Genomic DNA, 23,913 nt, shown 5'->3' with positions numbered 1-23,913 from the left:
AGCACATGACTAAGACCACCCATATCAGTCAATTCATAAGAATTCGGCTGCCCGACGTACGACTCGCGAGCTCCCTTTGTTGATCCAGGTTTGCGCAACCCAGCGCAGCTTCCCACTGGTCGGTGAGATTTTCAGGCCCACATATGGGGATGTAATGTGGCCCGTTCTTCGCAGTGCTGGCAGAGTGTTGGAGGGTATAGTGAGGAGTGAATGTGAAGAGCCTACCGTCAGGTTTCCAGTGGACACTACAGCACGCTACGGAATGCCAAAAAGAAAGAGCGGTGGTACACGCGCGTATCTGTGTCCGAACCGTTGCTTCGATTCGTGTGCTCAGGTCGTCGTGCAGCACATTCGCACAGCCAGGCAATATCTCTTGCAGTAAAGGCAAGCTGGAAATTTCAATACGGCCAACCAACAACGCCCCCGCACATTCTGGCCGTGGATCTAATCGCTGCCTGAAGCTACTTCTTCTCTGGGATTGCCCGGGTCTCTGGGTTCTCAGGCTGGAGTGCGTACCAGGAACGGACCTCTGTACTGTACCACCAGTGACGGATGTGCAAACGCAACTTTACGTCGAGCCCAGCGGGGCCTCATACGAAAGGAGAATCTATTTTATTTTACCCCGTTTACACTTTTCACCTAGGACTTCCCCTTCCCCCCCCCCCCCCCCAACCTGTAAATTACAAAAAAAAAACATTTACCAGAGAGAAAAGTACTTCAAAGCTCCTGATGTGCAAGTACAATGAAACTAAGTGCATTTACCCCCCCCCCCCCCCCAAAAAAAAAAGCGTTGTGATTGCAGTTTTTGAAGAGCTTCCACACTGTGAGAAATTGGAATGTTGAAATTGCCGTATACTTTAATTTCACCTATCAAAGCGCGGAAAATATTAATTATTTTTATGGTTGATTCAGTCATGCAAGCTTGCGAAATTCAAAATCCATCCTCTGAAAAATTGGCCTAGTGTCTGCTTGCCTCGCTGCAAATGTCGTCGAAAGACGATAGTCTTCCACCACCCCTGCCACGTAAATGCCTATCTTCTGAAAAAGCGTAATATCGGGGGCTTGTTTGTACATACTTATGCAGCGTGAGCTACACTGGCCGAGGTTGAGCCGTTTCGCGTGGCTCCTGGAGAGCCGTGCTGCGCATGCGCGAGGAGCAGTGACGTCACACGGCGCACAGAACGTTGCTCGCTGCCCAGCGTCTCTCACACACCCCAGCGTCGCCGACCTCTGTAGCGCACGCGGCGGCCCGGTCCACTTGATGATCATGCGAGGGGTGGCCCGGTGTGCAACCGATGGCTCGTGCGTCGCAACAAGACCGGCGTGCGCCTGTAGAACTAGCTTAGCTCTGGGGTTATTGATGATGCTGCGCCGGAGCCGCTTGATAAATACACCTGTGTCACATAATGCGTATACCTCGTGTGTGTCACTGAAGCAGCAGTAAGCATCATAATCAAGCTAATACTACACAACCCGGAAAGTTAAGAACCTTAGCTCACGCTGCGTATATCCTGGCATAGCCTAGTTAGCCACTGCTCATTTTTTTAGCGCTCTTGTTCAAATGTTCAGCCTATCATCTCTTTCCCGACCAACCCTCAGGCTCTTAGTCTCCCGTCTCTCTCCTCCCATGATAAACACGGTGGAGGTTTGCCCAAGTCGGTTCAAATTTCTCGCTCACTGACTGAGTGAACAATCTTTATTGAGAAAAAGAGGTAGGAGGGAATGGGGTAGGGGATAGAAAGGAGTGGAATTCTTGGGTGGAACCCTAGGTCAAGGGCTGCAGTGGCGAGTGCGCCTGTCTTCTCTCTGTCCAGCAGGTTGAGTTGGTCCTGTAGAGATGTGCTTGCCAGGACCGCCTCGTTACACACTGGAAGCTTTCGTTACGTTTTGACTTCTTGGAATTCCGCCCCGCGGTCTAGGCATGCGCGCGAGAGCTTTTTGTATTCTTTGGTCAAAATATGCTTTTTTCAACGCGTATTTTTTATTTGTGACCTCAAAAATTAGACAGCCTTGACTACATTATTAAAAGAAAGACCACTGTAAATACCACGTATGCTGTCTTGTCTCAAATATACGTAATGTTTTCTTTTTGCTGAAAAATGTTGAGAAGCGTAAAGTGTGTTTCAGATTCAGTGGTTTAGGAATGTTTCGGCTGTATTCTAGTTCAAGTGTTTCAGATTCAGTGGTTTAGGAATGTTTCGGCTGTATTCTAGTTCAAGAATTCTATTAGGCTTTGGCCGGGTGGCTGAAACGAGGGCTAGACAGACAGAGAGACCAAAATTTTTAGCTTTAAGTAGCTCAAGAAAGACTATCGTCTTTAATATTAGAAGCACGCTGCGCCGGCAGTCGACTACTATAGCGCCATCTGCCTCACGGAAGCAACAACCTTCCGGCCGCCGGCTCCAAGGCCTCGCGCTGCCGCCTTCATTCAGACCGACCTTGTAACAGGCGCACGTGTCTAGCACCAGCTCGTTGGCAGCAGAGCCTCGAAAATACCGGCTGTATAGAGCAGCAGTCTCTTAAACGTTTCATCCATGGAGCTGCGTAAAGGCTCAGTTGTGTAGGAATGTCGATAAAATTAATAGACGAACGACAACAAAAATGTCTTATAAGCAAACAAAACAGCAACTTTATCGGCTTAATTATGCTACATTTGTATCAGCACCAATAAAAGTATTTCTGCCCTTTGAACTCATTCAAACAACTACGCTTACTTCCTTTGTTCTCATTGTAGTTGTACTGGAAGTGTTAGGTCTATTGAAGTGAATACTGGCCCCATTCATCATAGCTACCTACTGATCTATAATCCGCCAAGCAGTTTTTTCGAAAATTAGATTGCCATTCGAAACTGCACAGTAAACTTATTTGTTAACGACGGTCAGTGTACATGTAGTCGTAAACAAACGTAATGCAAACGCGAAAATACGAATAGGAACACACAAATAATGCAATTTCTTTTTATGCAAGTCGATTTCTCGCAGGGCCAACTTTACAAAGTTTGGAAGTTTGGAAGTTACAAAGTTTGGAAGTGTGGCATTTGAAATGTACCACAACCGCGTCATTATGTAGGTTTCACAAACCATATTCTTCATATTTTGCCTCTTTTCATTTGTCCATGACTGTACACATATAGCACATAAATTATTGTCCCCGACGTGGAGCCGAACTAAGTAACAGAAATGTATTTGCAACGATCCAAGGGACACTGAAGTGAATTTGTCAAGCTCCCGTTTTTGCTTGCACTGTGTAGACTGGCTCAAATTAGCACACTTTTCAACGTTTATCCGGTTGACAAATCGGTAATTATTTTACAAAGCGCGAAAGAAGAAAAACTACCATGCGCGGTTTGCGGCGGCCGCACAAACTAAGCTGTGACGTTAAGAGGAGGGGGCGCCGTGATTGGACGATGTCCAAGGTTAGAAATCAAACAAGTTTCGGTTTCGGTTTCGGTCTGTAAAACAACATGTTTGACATTCCATGGTGTCGTTGGATGGGCATTCGCAATATCCCAGTTATCGTAGTACCGCGCTTCTGCCATGTCGTCGGCTGTAAAATGCATAAGATAAGCCTCCCAGGACGGCTTGGAATCGTAGCATTCACTATCTGAGGCCTACGCAGTGCATGAACGCCCTCTGCGTCCCCGCAGACGCTCAAATGCATGCGCTTTTCCCCCATATTTGGAGCTTGCCTCGCTCATGCCTGTATCGTAAAAAGCGTGTTCGCACCAGGCCAAGGGTCTGTTGATTCTGGCCTGTGCCCACTGCCCGCAAGCAGTCGGTGCTTATGGCAACAGCACGCCAACGAGAACTCGCTAGCGCGGCAGTGCCAGCATAGGCGTGCGCAGAGTTCTCCATTAGGGGGGGCAAAGTCTTAGCGCGCCCCCCCCCCCCCCTTCCCTTACATCAACTCCCGACCTTTTCCCACTGAAGGCCTAGCGGTCCGAACGCAGTGCAAAGAGGTATGCTCGTAAAATTTTTATTTCAATGCGATGAAATTGCAACACACAAAATATTTCTGAGCAGAAATTTTTACTTTCATGTGTTACATCGGCAAGGTATGGGGCAAATTTGGCGCCCCCCTTCAGATGATTAGGGGGGGCGGCCGCCCCCCCTGTGCGCACGCCTATGAGTGCCAGCCTGCGCGAGTTCTGTCACTCTGTTGACTAGTTCGTGGAGCAATGAACGTTGCGGCCCAAAAAAAGGTGAACTCAGTATAGAAAACATCGGCGAAAAACGAAAAAGTTAACTCATAAAAAAAAAACGCATGTACCCGCGGCGATTCGAACTTGTGACTGGCAAAACATTTGCGGTGACATAACTAGCGCACCAGATGACTAGGCCACAGAGGGCTTTTTTTTTTCTTTATTGCCATGCTTTGACACACAAACAAAACACTACACTCTTAAAGACGCTAGCCAGCACTTGACTAACAGAGTAATGGCTAAAATTGTTTCATGTTTGTTAAAGTTTCAAACACGGGCAACCATTCCGGAGGCTCGGGCTGAGCCCTCCACACTTCAATAATCAGACGAACAGACTCAGAAAAGTACTCTTTGGACCGTTTGGCATCGATGTCGCGATGGCGGATGGCCATGCGCGATTTCCAAATGCCGTGCAGGGCCAGAACCATGACGAGGTCATATGGTACCCCATCCTCGCTTTGAATGGGTAGAAACCTGATCCCTTAGGCATCCAGGGGGAAGTCCTTCTTTAATGTGCGCTGAAGCACATCCCAAAAGAAGACCCCATTACAACACTCCAAGAAAACATGTTCAACCGTCTCGGGTTTTTTGCATGGGTAACAGTCTACCCCCCATGGAATGTATAGACCTTTCTCTTTTTGCCAGGTTTTTACTGGAAGGACGCCCACGTGAAGTTTAAAAAAGAACGTTTTAACCCATGGCGGCACTGCCATTCTCTTTACTCGTTTAAGTACGTCCTGCCCAGGCCCTGCACGGTACATGGATCTGTACATCGGCTCAGAGAAAACAATATCCGCAAGGTCATGATACAGTCTTTTGCGCGTCACGTTTGATAAGTATTCAAGCGTGAAGCGGGCCCGTAAAAACTTTGTTGCCAGTACCACCTCCCGAAAATGATGATGATGGTTAGAGTTTTTTGGCGCAAGGCCAGCTGGGGCAAAGAGCGCCAAACAAAAGTATCTAAAATAAAATAGTAGCTACTGAAGCCAAAATAACAATAAAATCAATTAACGGCAATGGTGATGGCTGGTGTATAGGGCCAGATATGATTATGCGTGATAGGGGATGAGGTTTAAAAACTTCACGTCTGACAAGTACTCAAACACACGTTTCACGGAAAACATGGCATCGTCACCTAGAAACAGCGATGGATGTAGTGGGATATGTTGTCTGTAGAGTTCTCTGAAGTGTTTGTGACGTGTTGTGTGAAGTGCCTTGCATGTGATTAGTATGTGCACTACGGATAGGGCCTCTCCGCAGCTGCTGCACTGGGGTCTAGAAGATCCCGTCAGCAGATACGAGTGCGTCGCATGGGTGTGCCCTATCCGCAGCCTACCCAAGGCGACTTCCGTGTCTGTTGTGTGAGTCAGATGTGTACCGTCCCAAGTGCGGCTTTATTACATGTAGTTTGTTGTCTGTCTGTTCATTCCAGTGTGTTTGCCATGTTCTGCGCAGGTGGTGTCTTATGTGTGGCTTGAGGTCTGTGTAGGGTACCGTTGTAATGTCCACAGTGTTCCTGAGTGCAGCAGCACCAGCCCTCTCGTCTGCCAACTCGTTTCCAGCGATCCCTGCGTGTCCTGGGACCCAGCAGAGGACCAGCTCATGCTTTTGTGCATATACGGACATGATAGTGCAGAATACAAGATTAACTATGTGGTTTCTGGGGGGCTTGTGCGATGACAGTGCGCGAACAACACTCAAAGAATCTGTATATATGATGGAATTGGGAATGTTATTTTCAAGGATGTGTCGTACAATCAGTAAAATTCCATACGCTTCTGCTGAAAAAATTGATGTGTGCATGTTCATGGTTCTGGCTGCATTGAAATTAGGACCATGAGCAGCGCACGACACCATACTGGAGGTTTTAGAAGCGTCACTATAAAATTCTGCACATGTGTATTTAAACTGCAAAGACAGAAAGTGCTGCAGTATTGCAGCTCGTGGTACACGATTTTTGTCAAGTCTCATAAAAGAAAGGTCGCACGACACAGGGCGAACTTGCCAAGGCGGTAAACTGTTAGAAAAGGATGACCTGTACACATCTAAAAACGAAGCACTGAAATCCGAGGCTCGCTCTCTCACTTTAAGTGAAAAGGGCAGAGGAATGGATGGGCGATTTGCAAAGAGCAGAGATGTTGATGTATCGTTAAAGACAGTATAAAAAGGATGATTATTCAGTGATGAAATTTTAAAAGCATATAGCAAGTCCATGTACGTTCGTTGGTTCTCAAGGCTCCACTTATCACACTCGACATACAAACTCTCGACAGGGCTAGTGCGAAAAGCACCCGAGGCGAGACGAAGCCCCAAGTGTAGCACTGGGTCAAGCATTCGCAATGCTGTTTTAGTCGCCGACCCATATACCACACTGCCATAGTCTAAACGAGACCCAACCAAAGCAGTATAGAGCCGTAGTAGGAGTTCTTTGTCGGAACCATACGATTGATGGGAGAGAACCTTAAGTATATTCATTGTTTTCAAACATTTATGTTTAAGTTCCTTGATGTGTGGAATGAATGTGAGTTTCTGGTCAAACACAACACCTAATAACTTGTGCTCCTTGTTCACAGGAAGCGACACGCCATTAAGAGTAATGTCTGGGTCCATATGGACCCCGCGCTTCCTGGAGAACACAACGCAGGAGCTTTTTACAGGATTTAATTTAAAACCATTCTTGTCTGCCCAGCTGGCAAGTTTCTTTACACCAAGCTGGACTTGACGTTCGCAGATTGACAGATTGCATGATTTATAGGATATCTGCACGTCATCTACATACATGGAATAAGAGATTGTAGGTGGCAGTGCCTTACCAAGAGAGTTCATTTTTACTATGAAGAGAGTGCAGCTCAACACGCCACCCTGTGGCACGCCATTTTCTTGCACGTAAACGTTTGAGAGTGCACAACCAACTCTTACTCGAAACGTTCTGTCTGACAAGTAACTAACAAGAGTGTTTAACATGTTACCCGATACACCGAATGACTTGAGGTCCCTAAGGATCCCATAACGCCAAGCGGTGTCGTTTGCCTTTTCAAGGTCGAAAAAGACGGTTAAACAATACTGCTTATGCGCGAAGGCATCCTTGATATACGAGTCAAGAGCTACCAGTTGATCGTTCGTCGATCGCCCCACCCTAAAGCCTGCCTGGCAGCTCTCGAGAAGACCGTTGTACTGGAGGAAGTACACGAGCCTGCGATTTACCATCTTCTCGAAGAGCTTGCACAGGCAGCTCGTCAGGGCTATAGGACGGTAGCTTGAGGGGGACGACGGGTCCTTTCCCTCCTTCAGGAAAGCTACAACTATAGCCTCCTTCCAAGAGTTTGGAATGTGCCCCAAAAGCCAAATCTTGTTATAGAGGTGTAAGAGTGTTAGAAGTGTGTCTGCGTGCAGGTGTTGTATCATTGTGTATGTGATGTTGTCTGGGCCTGGAGCTGAGGGTTTACACGTGCTTAGAGCAGCCCTCAGCTCATGTAGTGAAAACAGGGAGTTGTAAGAAGTCTGTGATTTCTTGCTGTCGCGTAGGGACTTCTTTTCACAACAGGCTTTATGTTTCAGGAAAGTGTTTGTGTAGTGTGCTGAACTGGACACGTGTTGGAAGTGTTGTGCGAGTGTGTCAGCCTGGTCTTCGAGTGTGTCCCCTGTAGTGCTGACCAGAGGCAGGCTGTGTGTTTGTTGTCCTTTTGGTTTGCGTATTCGTGTCCAGACTTTGCGAGAGTCAGTGTAAGAGTTTATGGATGTTACGAATGAGCGCCAACTCTCTCGTTTTGCCTCACGGCGCACACGTTTTCCTAACGCCTTGGCCCGTTTGAACAAGAGGAGGTTTCCCGACGTGGGGTACCGACGGAGGATACCCCACGCCTTGTTCTGGGCCTCTCGCGCCCGCCTACAGTCCTCATTCCACCACGGCCTCCGCTGGTTGCGCGGGGCACCAGAGGCGTGGGGAATGGACCTTTCGGCGGCGTCGAGGATGTGCGCCGTGAGGAGTTGTGCGGCTTCATCTACGTGTAGGTGTCCTATGGATGTGTGGTGTAGTTTGGATGTCTCTGTAAATGTATTCCAGTTAGCTCGTGCTTCATTGAACCTATTATGGGAAGATGGACTGCATGGGCCTTTACCTATGTATGTAAGTGAGGTGGGGAAGTGGTCACTACCGTATGGGTCAGTTCCCACACCCCACTCGAGAAGAGGAAAGAGAAGAACTGCGGAGCCAATAGCCAAGTCAAGACATGAGTATGAGTTGTGTCCTATGTTATGATATGTAGGCTGTTTATTGTTGAAAAGGCATGCTCCTGAAGATGTAAGGAATTTCTCTATAAGGCGACCTCGGGCATCCGTGCGAGAAGAGCCCCAAAGAGTGTTGTGAGCATTAAGGTCGCCTGTCAGGATGTATGGTTCGGGCAGCTGGTCAACCAGCGCCTCGAAGTCAGAGCTTAAAAGTGAAACATCAGGAGGAATGTATATGGAGCATACCGTTATCAACCTATTAAATATTATTGTTCGAATTGCCACAGCCTCAAGGATAGTGTTCAAGGTGACAGGGTGGCATGCTAAGGATTTCCGGACGATTATGGCCACACCGCCAGAAGAGTGTGTGCAGCCATCCCTGTCTTTCCTGTATACCAGGTAACTATTCAAGAAATTTGTGTGTTTAGAATTCAAATGTGTTTCCTGAACACACATTACACTTGGCTGATTGGTATGCAGAATCTCATACACGTCGTCAAGATTATTCATAAGGCCTCTGCAGTTCCATTGAACAATATTTTCTTTTCCCATTATTTAGTGTGAGAGCTACTGGAGTGTGTATGTTTATGTGTCGTCTTTCGGGGCTGTGACTCTTGGATTGGGCTTTTTGGGTGGCCTATCTGTAGGCTTGGACGACGGAGGGCGCTCCTTGCGCTGCGTTGCAGGCAAGAACGGCACGACGTCCATCTCGTCGTCCGATGTCCTGGGTGTGCCCGTCGAACCGGGCCCCCGGACTTGGCCCCCCTTCGGGGGCCCTTCGTTTGACCCGCCACCGCCGCTGGTGTCGGGGGCACCAGAAGTGGCACGGGCGGTGCGGTGGTGGTGGGAGCCGGTCCGGGGCCCGTGGTGTCCATGGCACCCTCCAACGCACTGGACGATGGGGAGGCACGGACGGGAGCGGCACTGGTCCCGACGGAAGAGGTTGCCACCACAACCGCTGCTGGCTCAGCGAGCGGTGTGGAGGCGGGCTGGGCTGCCAGAGGCAACCCAGGGGGGGGCGGGGGCGGGACCAAGTCCGACTCGCGGTACTGGGTCCCCGCCGAAACCAGACGCCGCTCCGCCCCCCGGCGAGCTGCGTCGGCGTACCTCCCCAGGGGGAAAGAGGCGAACCTCTTTCGCGCCTCTGGGAAGGTGATGTTTTCCGTGACCTTGATGTTTATTATTTTTTTCTCAAGCTTGAACCGCTCGCAGGTTCGCGAATATGCAGCATGAGGTCCTTGACAATTGGCACAGAGCAGTTGATTGGATGAACAGTCATCAGTGAGATGGTGTTGGGCACATTTAGCGCAGGTTGGCTGGCCCCGGCACGAGTTGGTACCATGCCCGAACCGCTGGCACTTGTAGCAGCGACGCGGATTCGGGATGTACGCTCGAATGGAGCACGAGATAAAGCCTGCCTTAATGGATTCAGGAAGTGTGGAGCGGTTGAAAGTCAGGATTATATGTTTTGTGGGGATTTCCTTCTTGTCTCGTCTGATGGTTATACGCCTCACTGCAGTTACACCCTGATCTTTCAGGCCTTCTAACAGATCAGCTTCGGTCTGATTCAACAAATCAGTCTCCGAAATCACACCCTGAGAGCTGTTGAGGCTACGATGGGGAGTGACTCTGATGGCCAGATCTGCCATGCAGGTTTGCGACAGGAGGTTAGTGGCTTGTTGCTGCGTCTTGACATTGACTAGAACTTCACCGGTACGGAGTTTCTTAGCATCGAACGATTTTCCGAGGATGCCTTCCAGGAACTTAGTGATCAAGAATACGGACATGGAAGAAACAGGGTTTGTTTTGTCAACTGCCTCGATAACCAAGAATCGAGGATAGTTGTCAGGTTTCGGAATGTGGATTGTTGGAAGGGATGGAAAGGAAACTTCGGTGCGGCCCCTTTTCGGGGGCCGGTCACGTTTGGGGGGGGGGGTTTGAATTATCCATATAGCATTGGAAAAAAGTAGGGGACGGGGGTACTTTCGTCTCAAACCTTACCCTAATAGCTTGAGAGGTCCCGGAGTTCCCTGCCTGGTAAACAGACAGGGACCCCATCCGCCGGAGCTTGACCTGGGCTCCGACGGCCACCGTTCGTGGTTTCTAACCCTCCACCTATAAACACATCGCCACGGTTGGATCCAGCTTACACACAAAACACAAGTTAGCCTGAATGGGAGTTTCTTGGCTGGTATACGTCTTTTAAACTCCTCACGACAGGCGGCCTGCTCCCACGTGTGGTAGTATGATGGTGGAAAAACTGCCAGTTTACACCGGGGGCCACAAGCCGTCGTAAATAGGCGCATTAACCACGGTTGTACCTCTTCACAAAACGCAGTATCTGGCTGTGATTACTGCGTTTGTCCTAATGGGAGTATTAAAAACTCCCACGCCACCTCCATTTCCTTCTCCTCCTCCTTCACCCCTTCCTCCTCTACGCGTCCTTACAAAATGGCTGCCAGTTGGTGTCGTGTGAGCTCCAGCGTCCCCGAAAATTTATTGCCAGTGTGAACTTGCGGCCGGACGAACGGATGTGAAGTGCTTCTCAACAACCGAAGCTCGTTGCGAACATTGTGGAACCAGCCTGGAGTGACGTGCGACGGACTGCAACGTCGCCTCCGTGTCACCGACCCTCAGCGAGCCGACGCGAGGCCTAAATGCAGTGATCGCTGAGAGTGGCTCGTTAAAAACAATGCGGTTGTGCCTCTGCGAGGTGGTTGAAGGTAAGATTTTCACGTTTTTTAAATGCAGAGCATTTTATTGTACGCAACATTTTGGGAGACTTGTGCCCCTTCTAGCGTCAAATAAACTCAACGTGTTTCCCGCGCCACTGCACGGGCGATTCTCCGCCACTGGAGGTGAGCGTTGTGCGTGAAAGCCGGCACCATGCCCGGAACGTCATTGGGCAGGCCGAACGGTGTGAAAGCAATGCGTATTTGCGCGGGTCTCGAGCAGAACACTCCCTCATTCACACTCGCAAGCAGAATGAAAACTGTCCGAACTCTGGACGGCTGTTAGGTGTTTTTGTTAGGCTGTGTCTGTGGCTTACTGGCAGGCGAGGGTGAAGTTGGCCGGTCAAATGTCGCAGGGCAGCCGCTTTTCTTGAGAAGTAGGTGTAGTGCCAGCCGCGCCTGCTACGAGGAGGGTGACTGCCGCGTGCCGCCGGCGATTAGTTGCTTTCACTGGAAAGGGAGAAGGTCGGGCCCCGTGGGAGCTCTCCGTACGATAGGCGCGTGTAACTATAACCAGCAAACGCCATTCGAGGGAGCATTCTGTAGAGTCGACAGACGACTGCTTATTATTTTTTTTTTTCTTTTGAAGGGGTGCAGGCGCAGGCGTCACACCGACCGAAATTTTTTCTTAACTTTCGGTGAGGGGAGAGAGGGGCAGTGCGGGGGCGGGGGGGGGGGGGGGGGGGTAAAACCTGAAGCTCGTTCCCAGAACACTACACGCAAGGAAAAGAGGGAAAGGAAGCATTTTGAGAAGTTGGTCGCCACAAGGGTTGCGCACCTTTTTGAACAGCAGAACACTTCGTTTTGACGAACTAGTGAGCGCAGGTGTCTCGGACAGAAGTGCAATTTTGCGTAGCTTTAAACAAACATTCAGACATTACGGAAAGTTGGACACAAGAGTGACATGTTCAGCGTCTTTACAGTGCCGTTTCTTTTTTTTTTTTTCTTTTCAGGTCAGATGCCCAATATGCTTATTTATTTGTTACCGCAGATTTAAAGCGTTTTGCTATCCCTCTAATGAATGTGCTGCTGTGGCTTCCAGAAGAACGTGCCAGGGGATGCGGCAACGTCAGCATTTGAGAGGCTGGTGGAAGCAAACGGCGCACCGACGACATGCTGACCTCATTGTTTGCAAATGGCTTAAATTTTTTTCGTTGAGGAGTGTTGTAGTAGATAAAGTTCTTACCAAGATACCTGGGGTTTTCAATGTAGGTGTTTTGTTGATTCAGTGTTTTTATTGTCTTATTAACGTGTTCACACGTATATCGTATTCATGTAATTTTTATGCAATAAATTGACTGTACAGAAAACAAACTTGTCACGTTTTGCCATTCAACGTTTGAAGCGGAAAAAGACTAGAAATTACGTGATCCCCAACGAAAAATAAAAATGCGGCCTGTGCCCTTATTAAGAACTCCCAAAATGCAGTAATAAATTCCACTGCAGCGCATATATGTGAAGCGCACAAAAACACACACACTAAAAAAAACCCTCGAATGCAGGTCAACACTGCTCCCAATGCGCCCCCTGAAAACCCCCAGTTGGAGGAAACAATACACTCCCAATGGTACCCCTGGAAACTCCCATTGTAGTGGCAGTAAAATGAAACTCCCATATGCTACTGAAAAAACTGCCGAAATAATGGGAGTAATGCGAAACTCCCATTGGAAGGAGTTTTGAAAACTCCGAATTGGTACTGAGTTATGACACAAGCCATTTACTCCCATTCCGGCTTATTTGTGTTCTGTGTGTATGTTTGGGGGCTCGGGGTCCGCGGTATCGCCAGTACCGTCACCAAGATTGCTCAAGGTGCCCCGTGCGGGGCACCTCCCGAAAATATCCTCTGGGTGCACCAGAAGTAAAAAACGCAGAAGAAACAACAAAATCAGGTAGCGCCCTAGCTAGCCTCATCTGACACACAGTGCGCAAGAAAGGATCATGCACGTCACGCAGAAACAAAAACCGATTGACAATTTGTCGCAAAAACAAATGCCATAGAGAAAGACCCCCGACGCGCACCCGCCGAAACAAGTTCGTCCGGCTCGTTTGCTCCCACGTGGACCCCCATATAAACACTGCAAACACACGATGCAGAGCCTGTACGTTCTTACGCGAACAGTGAAGTACCTGAAGAACGTACCAGAGTTTGCTCATAAAAAACACGTTACACACTGAGGCCCTGGCAAACATTGAAAGGCCAGAGGGCCGCTTGCGGCAACGGAAAATATTAGGTATATAATGTATAACCAGTTTACATTTTTATTTAGTTTTAGTATTTAAAGCAGCTTAGGTGACTATTTGTTGTATTGCGCTCGTGCAGTAAGCGTCCCCCGAGTTTCCACAATAGCTCACGTCTAGCAATTGCATTTCATAGACGGGAAAGCGTTCGCAGATGCGTAGTCGTGCTCCTGACCTCTCTGCTTGTTCGCCCAGCGCAAAAAAGTGCTTGCCGCACCCTAGTTTTACGCTGTACGGTAAAAATATCAGTTGATTTTATTTCCTTAGTACCTATATTGACTTCGCTCACTCTTCTCCCCCTTCAAGAGGCCTTATATTTTCCTACTGGCGTACCAGTCAGCGAAGCGTCGCATGTGCGCTTGTGCAGCGCTTGTGTGAAGCGACCTTGACTTGGAGCTAGATACAGTGTACAAACTAACGAAGTAAAGAAAGGCCCATTCTTCCATTCTCAAACGTGTTGTGGCTTAGTTTCAACTGATCGAACGAATTGCGACGACCCGTCGGCGGCCGACGGACTAAACGGTGGGCCGACTGACTCGGTCGCGGAAGGTCGGCGAGCCGTGCAGTAGCGCAGCCAATTGTCAGCTCCTCTCCTGCTGACGTCACACGAAAACGCCACAGAAAATGGGCGAGCGTAAAGAGAGGAGAACAGCATTTTCGAATTGATTTTTCTACTAAATAAATTCGCGTGAACGCGCACAGAGTGGTCGAAACAGGGCCCAGGGACTCCGGACTACAGTTTGCGCTCGTAATCCCGCATTGTTTACAAATCACTTCAGTGTCCCTTTAAATCTCAGAGTGCATCAGCACACATGGACGATGACGCTCATCACACAGGCAATACACAACTTGCGTCCCAGTGCTTCGCACCCTCGGCACCGTTCACGGCGTGGAGATGTGTGATTTTTTTCGTCATGTTTATTTTCCAGTTTTGCATGAAAAAAAAAAAACAAAATTGAGAAAATTATTGCAAAAGGTAAAATAACGAAACCATTTCGGCGGTTTTACGCGTCTAGGAAATGTTTTACATCTGGGCTATGAGACCCGCCGTCTAGTGGGCAGCGGAATAATTTAAATCACTCGAGAACGCCAAGATATCTAAGCAGGGGCGTTTTTTAACTTCTCCCCTCCATCGGGGGAGGGGGGGGGGTGCAGAAGCTGCATCCCTGGGTTCAGCATCATGACTACTTAGGCGCGACGGCTAGTATAAACAAGTAATAAATAATACAAACATCACTGCGTTTTCAGTAACATATCTGATTTGAAGGAGCTTTCGGACGTAGCCAAATGGGTACCACAAGCGATGAATGGAACTCAGAGTGCCCACTCGTACGTCTGAGCACACTGCACCTTCCTACCATTTCGGGGCGTTGAAGGGGAACGGAAGACGGTGAAAGTATGGTTAATTTCTCTGTTCAGTTTTAACGATGGCCCAAGTTTTCTAACACGCTAAAAAGCGAGGAATTCAAGGAACAAATAATTAACTTGTAATTGTACTTTAAACTATTCAACAAAGAAAAAAAAAACACTCTGACGCGTTAATTTAGAAAGGGGCCGAGTCAAGATTTATTTGGTGACGTAAAGTGGGCTCCCGAGTACGCGCGCACTGATGTCCTGACAAACAATTCTTTCAACAGAGAGGAAGAATTCAGCTGCTATTTTAAGCCTTCTAAAATCTAACAACGATCCCGCATTTCCAATACGGGACTGCTATTGTATAAAGACTGTGCCCTCGAAAATTGACTGTGAAAAAACACAACTATGAAGTTGGTTGTTTGTATCCTTCACGCAGACAGCAAATCTTCGCATGAATGTGCCAAATTTTTTGTTCACCGTTTCCAGACGATGGAGTACAAAGCTAGTCGTTCTGCTCGTTTAAAGCTATACCGGCGATAGCACAATTGGTAGCTGAGCGATTTCACTTTCGGATAGCCTTGTTCGGACAGCCATGGTGTTAACACTATCATCAATGTCAGGAGCCTAGTTTGTAAGACTACATGTAGTCGTTGATACCTAGACCACGGCCACTCTCTTCCATTCAGCGGCCCTGTCCAAAGTGACAGAGCCGAATTACCCGAAATAGACTCGAAATATTTAGAAGGTAGCGGTATACTTATGGTATGAGCGCAAATGTGTCCTTATATATTTATTTCGTTTATTATTCGCCTCAGGGTTTCCTTGTACGTATTGGAAGACACCGGAGATGCTATGAAGGCGGCCTGAAGTAATAGGTTGGGGCTCAGGCTGCCTTCTGGACTCCGTATACCCCCATGGGCCCATCGCGAGGAATTTACGGTGCGGGGCCATGCCGACCCCTGCTTTGTATTTAATTGTGTCCACTCACTTGTTGGTCTGCGCGGTGCTGGCCTTGTTCCTAGAGTGCCTCCTGGCAGCCGCTGGAGTGCCGGGCGCCGAACTTCTGCGGCCGAACAACAGCCTGCCCTTGCCGAAGCGCATGGCTAAGATTCGGCCTCAACGCCGTCCGTGCCGCTCTTCCACTGGCTCCCGGCCGCCGGCGCACGTTGCAAGGCCAGCCCGATGGCTGGTGCAGGCGTGTCTGCACGGGACACATACTTGGTGTAAGCGGAAGAATGGCTCCAAACAAATAGGTCAAATATTACGCAAGCATGCGAGGGTGATTCCTAACACCTTTTACCAAGTTTAGTACTGTTTTGTGAGTTCATCTTGTCGCAGCGCATGGATGAAGGTGTATGATCAGATGGTGATGAGCCATGGTGATCACTTCAACACGAAAAGCTTCACTTTACGAATGAAGTTCAGAAGTTCAGTATACAGTGATGATGGGGCCACTGTGTTCAAGCAATGTGACAGGGCGCGTCGTCAGAGGCCCGTCGCCGAAAGAGGCCGTATCCTCACTGAACACAGAGCGTGTGCATGATGCAGTATTTGACAAGTCCCGGGCAGACCGTTTCTTCCGGCTTTCCGGCATTGCGAAAGGAATAACCAGCAGAGAGTTTGACGAAGATGACGGTCGCGCGAGGCACGGGATGTCAGGGTGACAGCCGGTGGCGCGTCAAAGAAGATGATGCTGATGACGGCAGTGTTTCTGGATACTATGAATGGGGGGAACGACCACTGTAGCGATCGGAATGAAAACATCGCTTACATTAACTTCCCCGGCGGTCGAACTGGCCAACCTGGCCGTAAGTCAGAGGTAATGCGATCGGCGAAGAAAGCGTTCTAGACGCGAAACATGCACAGTCTCAACGCCACGGCACCGACGGCCAGTGACACCACACGTAGGAGTAACTAAGTAGTTCAGTGTAGAGGTACGCTGAAGTACTGTGTACGGGCAAATGAAGCGGGGCATAGACTTTTCACACAGATATGTGGAAAGTAACACATATAAAAGCAACACTTTGGAAAGCAAAAGGTGACGTCCCGGCGTTCTGTGTCGTAGCACGACTTCCGGTCATCCTGGCAGGACTCAGTGTTGATTGATTGTAGGGTTTAACGCGCCGACGCAACGCAGGCGATGAGGCGCGCCGTAGTGGAGGGCTCCTGATTAATTTTGACCACCTGGGGATCTTTAACGTGGACTCAGTGTTCAATCGCGCGAGGTTCCAGCAGTGCGTGATACGAGGAATAAATTGATCTGCCATGTTAACTGTTGGAGAAACTGGGCAGGACAAGAAAGATGTGTCCAGAACATATGGGGGATGCCGGCCATGCACAAGGAAAAAAATTCCGCCATCTCCACGAAGTGAATGATGATGAGAGGGGCGAAGCTCCAATAATTATCGGTAAAAGCGTGAAACATTCACCCGCACATCATTTGAAGACTCGACTCGTCGACGACGTCCATGTTGTGGTGGTTATGTAGGGATTGTTTTGGACGATGAGAATCTCCATGGGTAAGTTGGCGAATACGGTGTGTGAAAGCCGGAATTTTAGCCACCTTGTCCATCGCCTTCTGCAGAGCGTCTTGTGTCGTGTACCCCCGGTACGTGTCTTGAGCTCGCAGGCGACGAACGACAACCTCTTCTTCTTCCTCTTCTCCTTGTTGGGTAGCAACGAACGCGTTGAACGTTTTGACCTCTTCAGCCAATCTTTGGTTGGCCTATCCCTAGAGGGATCCTGCCACAATCATCATTAATGTGCCGTGCCGTATACAGCAGCTACGAGGGACGGGACAGGGCCCGAGCAAGAGGAGCTTCGCCCCTAAAACGGTGAAACTCCAGTGGTACTTTGAACAGCAGTGTTGTAGGCGTATGTTACAAAGGGAACAATGGCGGCCCAATTTCTGTGGTCGGGGTTGATGTAGAAAGAAATCATATCAGACGGAGTACGATAAAAGCGTTCTGTCAGGCCATTTGTCTGAGGATGATAACTTGACTTGGTCTTGGGGATGGTACGGGCAGCCCGAAGAACTTCTCCAATGACTGCTGAGAGGAGTGTGCATCCTCGGTCACTTAAAAGACTGCGAGGTGGTCCGGGACGTAAAAATATGGCTTGCAGAAAAAAATCTGCGACTTCGGAAGCGGAGCCGGTACGCAGAAGAGCAGTCTCTGCGAATCGAGTTAAATGATCTACAGCAGTCACAATCCAGCGATGACCAATCGAAGTTGAAGGCAAAGGTATATATAGGTCGATGCCGAATGACTTCGAATGGAGCGGGAGGGCAAGGCAGAGGCTGCATCCCTGCAGGGGCTGAGCTCGCGCGTTTGCGACGCTGACAGGCAAGACATGATGCAACATATTTTGCGACGTTGGTGAAAAAGCCTGGCCAAAAGAATCGGCTCCTAATGTTCCACCACTTGAAAAGCAAAGGCACGGGGAAGCACAGCCCATTTCTTCCGGCTTTGCGAAAGGAGCAACCAGCAGAGAGTCCGACGAAGTTGTTCCTGGTGACTTGGCACGAGAGATGACGGTCGCGCGACGCACGGGATGTCAGGGTGACAGCCGGTGGCACGTAAATGAAGATGATGCTGATGATGGCAGTGTTCCTGGATACTATGCGTTTTACTTTCCCAGAACTGACTTGGATTTCCTGGGGGAAACGCTCCCTGAGCAGGTCGACAAAGCCACGGAAACTACATACAAGGAATTTACAGCGAGAATATACAGGTGCAAACAGTGTACAACCAGTTACCCACTCAAGGTGAAAATAATCTGTACAACCTGCGACCTTGCACAAAGAACCAAGGAGACAAAACGAGTTTCTAAATGTACTATTATGAGCAATATAAAAGGGAACACAGGAACGCGTGGCAAACAGCCTCGAAACAGACTCGGAGCGATAATCGGATGGCGCTGTGAAAAACCAAGGGGGAAAGGAGGGCGCTCTTCCATTAACTGTTGGCACTCCCACCACTCTGGCATTCCTACAAAGCAGCAGTTTACGTCATTTCGCCGATAATATGTTACCGTCCGACAGCCGATAAGACGCAGAGCGGGAATGGGAACAGTTGTTAGAACAGCGTCCCTCTTTCCACTTTGTTTCCAACGGCGGCCGCTGAGTTTCACTAATAGCTGGGTCTGAGGGTGTTTTCCACGCACTCCTGTGTTCCCTTTCATATTGCTCATAATAGTACAGCTAATATAGGGCTCCTAAATATTTGTGAACACCTATAGGATAATAAAGAGTAATTTCAATAAAGATTGCAGGCGCTCACAAAGAGAAATGCATATTTGTGAACACCTATAGGATAATAAAGAGTAATTGCAATAAAGATTGCAGGCGCTCACAAAAAGAAATGCACACACAATCGAAGACAGAAACTGTAACAGACAAAACGCTTCGATCACTCCTTGACCAAAGTGATTGAGATTAGCCTCCATCATTCATCACAGGTGTACACGAAACGTGCCACTGACGAAAGTGGTGGGAGTTTATATGCGCGTATGATTGTGCATTACGTCCCTAAAAACGTTTCTAGTTTCTCGGCTCCGTCATATCGCTTTCTTCGTCCGCGCATATATGGAAATGCGGGCCGGAACATTTATTCATGCTCCACGCCTCTAGGTGGCGCGAATTCCTTTGCTCGTTCCGTCCATTTTATTTCTTTTTGTGTGTGTGTATGTGAGCATGTGCTCTCCTTGTAGCGTTCTGATGTATGCGCTGCCATTGTCTTCCTATGGACATCCGTTAAAGCTCATCACCATGCACTCGCCGACTGTGCATTTGGTATTCGAGAACAGCGGTTGACTCGAACGAAAATTTCTCTAACCAATTCGAGCAAATAACAGAGGCATGTCTCTGCGCGAGCGTCAACGCAAAGAAGGCCGACCGCCCACGGCTACGCAGGTCATCTGCTGGTACTGCGAAGAGCGGCTTATTAAAACTGGGTATGAACGCACTCATTTGGAAGCATGCCGGATGCATTCACCTCGTCACAGCGGTTAATATTCGCCTCACGGCGGCTGCAGCTCGCGCTCCGCCCCGGAATTCCGTCGGTCTCTCCAGCCGGCCGGTAGACAAAGGGGAGCGGTTGGACAATGATAAGGAAATTGATGTGCTACCTTGCTTCTTCTCCATGAATTAAACAAAAAAAAAGGAAGCTGAGGTCAGGTCGGAGATTACGGTGTTAACAAATGAGTGGGTTGAACAAACTTTGACCCCTCTCGTCGATGCAAAATGATTGGCCGTAAGCGCGCGACGTTAAGCGTACTTTCCTCCGTGCGCACACCCTTCCCATTAATTCAGTTCTCCGTATTTTGCGTGCTTAGTTCCGGGTGTATTATTACGGAGACCACCATATCAGCGACGTCTTCAGGCATCTGCAATGGTGGTCACGCTGCAGAACTGTCACTCCGAGAGTTAGGCATTCTTTCAGCGCTGGCTTGTCGGACAGGCTGCTCGCAGCTTCCCTGACGTTGTTGCCCGAATGACGTGAGGTTGAGGAGAAGACGTACTTCCCCGCGGAGAAAGTCGCGCGAGTTACAGAGCTCTCGTGGTGCACGTACCTGCCTCGGTAGCCTTGGAACTGGTTTTGCTTAGCTTCCGGGCCGTGCACAGTGACGTCGCGGGAAACACCGGGCGGCGTATGACGTCAGCGTAAGGATCTAATATCGAGGGCCATTTTATGTCATCTTTACTGCAACGCATTAGTGGGCGAACCCCACCCAGCAAGCATTCGATGCTTAAAGCCGTAAGTTTATTCAACAGCGGAATAACGTGGAACAATTCATGAATAAAGCTCTACACCGTACCGCACCTCATTAACCGCACGCAATTATCCATGCCATGCCCACGAACCTCATCACATTTGTATTCGCTGTGAAACTGCCAAAAGAAAAAAAACGCAGGTAACGTTTTTCTCTGATATGAAGCCGAAGGGAAAATAAACCACTCAAACTTTCCCAAATTCTGCGCCAGGGTTGCCACGCCTTCGTTATATGAGACAGGAATTACACGGTTAAGGTTGTGGGCAGCGTAAGATAACTTATTCCCACAACTCACGGCCAGTCTCACCATGGCGTCCATGTTTTTTTTTTGTATTTATAAACAAAGAGAGAACTACTTACGGCAAGTCCACGTTGGCATAATAAATCCCTTCGGAAAATTTATAATAAATGCGCACAATCTGAAACAACTTTTTTTCTTTTGCAGATATTTCCAGTGGTTATTTACGCGAGTGCATCAATTACAAAGTATAACACAAGATAAAACTACGCCACAACGATGCAGCAAGGTTGCTCTAATACAAATGAGGAGGGATTTGAGGATTCCTGGTAGGCATTTCCCACCCAATGCTATAGGGGCATTGCGTGCATATTGGCTGAAGTTCAATCTCATGGAAGATTTACGGCACCCGCTTCAGCGCTCAGCTGCAAGCATAACTGGGTATTATTCTGCTCACAGGTCCAATGTTCCGCCAGGCACAATAGCCGCAAGCGGCAGCTCGTGCCTTTCTTTCAATAGGCGTGGCGCCGCACACGCGCTCCATACATTACGCGCTCCATAGACTCCATACATTACGCCAGATGGAAAAAGAACATAGCAAAGGAAAAATGGACATTCCTACTGCCCGAAACACAATAAAAAATTTGGCGCAGCTTGCGCTAGTGGTGGAACGCTGGAGGAACAGCGGAGATGGGTGTCGACCTATAGCTTCTTCCGGTTCTGGCAAGTTTTGCTAGGCTTTGCTAAGTTTTGTTAAATTTTGCGATGCTTTTGCTATACTTGGCTAAGTGTTGAGGAGACAGGCCAAGCTTAGCCGGATTTTACAAGGCCGTTCCCTTCGGTCCCCCACACTGACAGCGGATCCCAAGGGGTAAGAAGCTAGGTCGACACCAGGTTCCGCTGTTTCTCTAGTGTTGTACCACTAGTGCTAGCTGCGCCAATTGTTCTTTGGCTTTTTAGTAGCCCAAGGAAGACTGTCACCTTTAAAATGGTATAGTGAGGGTTGCGCATACGCATATGCACCTTGCGCTCACACTAGAGCCGGGTGAAGGCCTTGTGCTAACACTATAGAGCAGGGTGAAAGCCGACTTCACTTTTATAATAACCTATATGCGATGGTGTACCGTTCACAGGTGGTGCCGTTTTTGTCTTGGTATTTTTATAACGCCACCGCACCATGCTCAAGCTTAAAAAGCCCTGCCATTAAAATGCAGTTTAGCAAAGTGCAATAATTCTACTAAACGTCTTAGTTAATTTTTTAACTAATTTGTGACTGCTTTGCCTATATAAGAAACCGACTTCTAAGCGAATCGAAAGATTTTAGAACAACTTTAATCGAACGCTGAGTATCTGCGTTTGTCGTTGACTAAATCTTGCTTAAGTCTGGTTTATTCGCCTGTACTTATTTTGTTTTCGTTTGTGGCCAAGGAGGTGTATTCCCTGTTTTCGTTATTCCTACCCTGGCTGAATGCGTGCTTTTGGTTCATTTCGTTTGACGCCAATTTACCAACTGATGCCATGTGGAACTTTGTTGCTCGTAAACATTCTCCCATAAGTCACTTTTACGTATTTCTAACTGACGTTTGAAAATTGTGGTGTGTCTTATGCTCCCCAATCAGCCTTTGCCATTATACTCCTAAAGGTTGCAACGCCTCTCGCGCAGATCGGTGTGTGCAATGTCAGCCCGCAGCATCAACATGACACATGCATCCATGACCTCAATGCCATGTCGTTCGCTTCGCACCAGCCGTTCCTCAGCGGCTTATCGCAATGCCTGAGCCGCTTCTGTCCTCAACTAGGCCCGGGATTAAACCCTCCTTATTGTCGGGGGACGACTGCAAGCTCGTGATTAGACCCAGATAAGGTTTTGCTCTAACAAAACTGAACCCGGCCAAGCTCGCTGGAGCCATTCTACAGGAAGCAACTTACTTGGTGCGAGACTGACACTCGCATGACGGTATATATATACAGAAGATAGTGAGAACATCCTCCCCGCGCGACCCCTCATCAGAAAACGCACGTTCCCTCAGTTATATCCGTCAGCTAACAATTGAGTGGAGAACCCATCCGAACAAAATCTCCGAACTCTTCCGCGCAGCCTTGGTCAAAGAAGTGATTCACGACGAGCGACTACCCTGTATACATATACCGTCAAGCAAAAGCAAGTTTGGTTGATCTCTAGTCCCCGGTGTATACAAGTTCCTCACGAGCCACCGGGAGGTAACGCCATGACGGCGATCCTTCCCTCACAAGGACATTTTGTTATGACGGGTGTTCAGGGTATTAGCGCTGTTTTCGTTTTTCCTAATCCCGCTGGATAGTACCATTCTTCCTGAGTGGTGAAGTGAAATTCGACTCATGTTGCTGAAGAAGCTGAGCAAAGCAACTGATTCGTTGCCAATTTTTCAGTTGAAGTTTCAGTTGAAGTTTATTAATTATTACAAAACAGCGGTGCACTAATAATATGATATAGACGAGGGTACCATAGTTAAAAACTGCAACAGGAGCCTTGCAACAGGATGTTCCTGCAGAGGAGGCTGACAAAAAAAGGCTCACTCGTGTGGACCCTGATGTTCGATCTAATCTGCTTCGGGAAGGTGCTAAGACCGTGACGCAAGCGAGTCCGAAAACATAGCGAAGGGGACCAACGGCAATCGCTGAAAACCTTGGTCTGAATTTACCCGAAAGTGACAAACGCCCATAAAACGGCGGCAAGAAGTGAATTATTTCCGACCATCTCTAGAAATGGGAAGGGAAGTCAAGTCAAGAACGCACTTCTATAGCTTAGGGCCCAAAAGTCTTCAAAGTGTCTTCAAATAAATCATTCCAAAAATATCCAATCCTTGAGTTCCTCAAGTACACACCACAAAAAAGACAATTCCTTTCCAAAACTTATGCCTGTCGACCTTATATCTGGGATGTCCGATCATATAATGAGAGACGAGTGTCCCTGACTTTTTTCAACTTTTCTTCGTTTTCACTGATCTGCGTTTAACGTGGCATAACGTGACCGTCGGCAAACCTGCTTTCCCTGCAGACGTGCCGATTCGCGGCACCGCCAATCAGAGCCTGTTCCTGTTTTATGATTGCGTGTGGAAGCCGTTAAGAAAGTAAAGGCACTAGTTTCCATGTCAGAAATTGCTACTTTC

At 48.5% G+C, this 23,913-nt stretch overlaps 1 protein-coding gene across 1 annotated transcript in view; it reads right to left on the bottom strand.

Moving 5' to 3' along the window:
* Positions 1–23,913, bottom strand: part of LOC144169343 (uncharacterized) — a 116,724-nt gene that overhangs the window by 76,423 nt on the left and 16,388 nt on the right. Inside the window, exon 2 of the mRNA XM_077698443.1 lies at positions 15,743–15,955. Coding sequence (XP_077554569.1) covers positions 15,743–15,855 — 113 coding nt within the window. The 5' untranslated portion in view covers positions 15,856–15,955. The remainder of the gene's footprint in view (positions 1–15,742; positions 15,956–23,913) is intronic.

The sequence above is a fragment of the Haemaphysalis longicornis genome, unplaced genomic scaffold (genome assembly GCF_048455015.1).
Source record: "Haemaphysalis longicornis isolate Haplotype H1 unplaced genomic scaffold, Haemaphysalis longicornis Haplotype H1 scaffold_2, whole genome shotgun sequence".
NCBI classification, from domain to species: Eukaryota; Metazoa; Arthropoda; class Arachnida; order Ixodida; family Ixodidae; genus Haemaphysalis; species Haemaphysalis longicornis.
The sequence above is the reverse complement of the archived record's forward strand: the minus strand, read 5'-3'. Positions and strand labels throughout refer to the sequence as shown.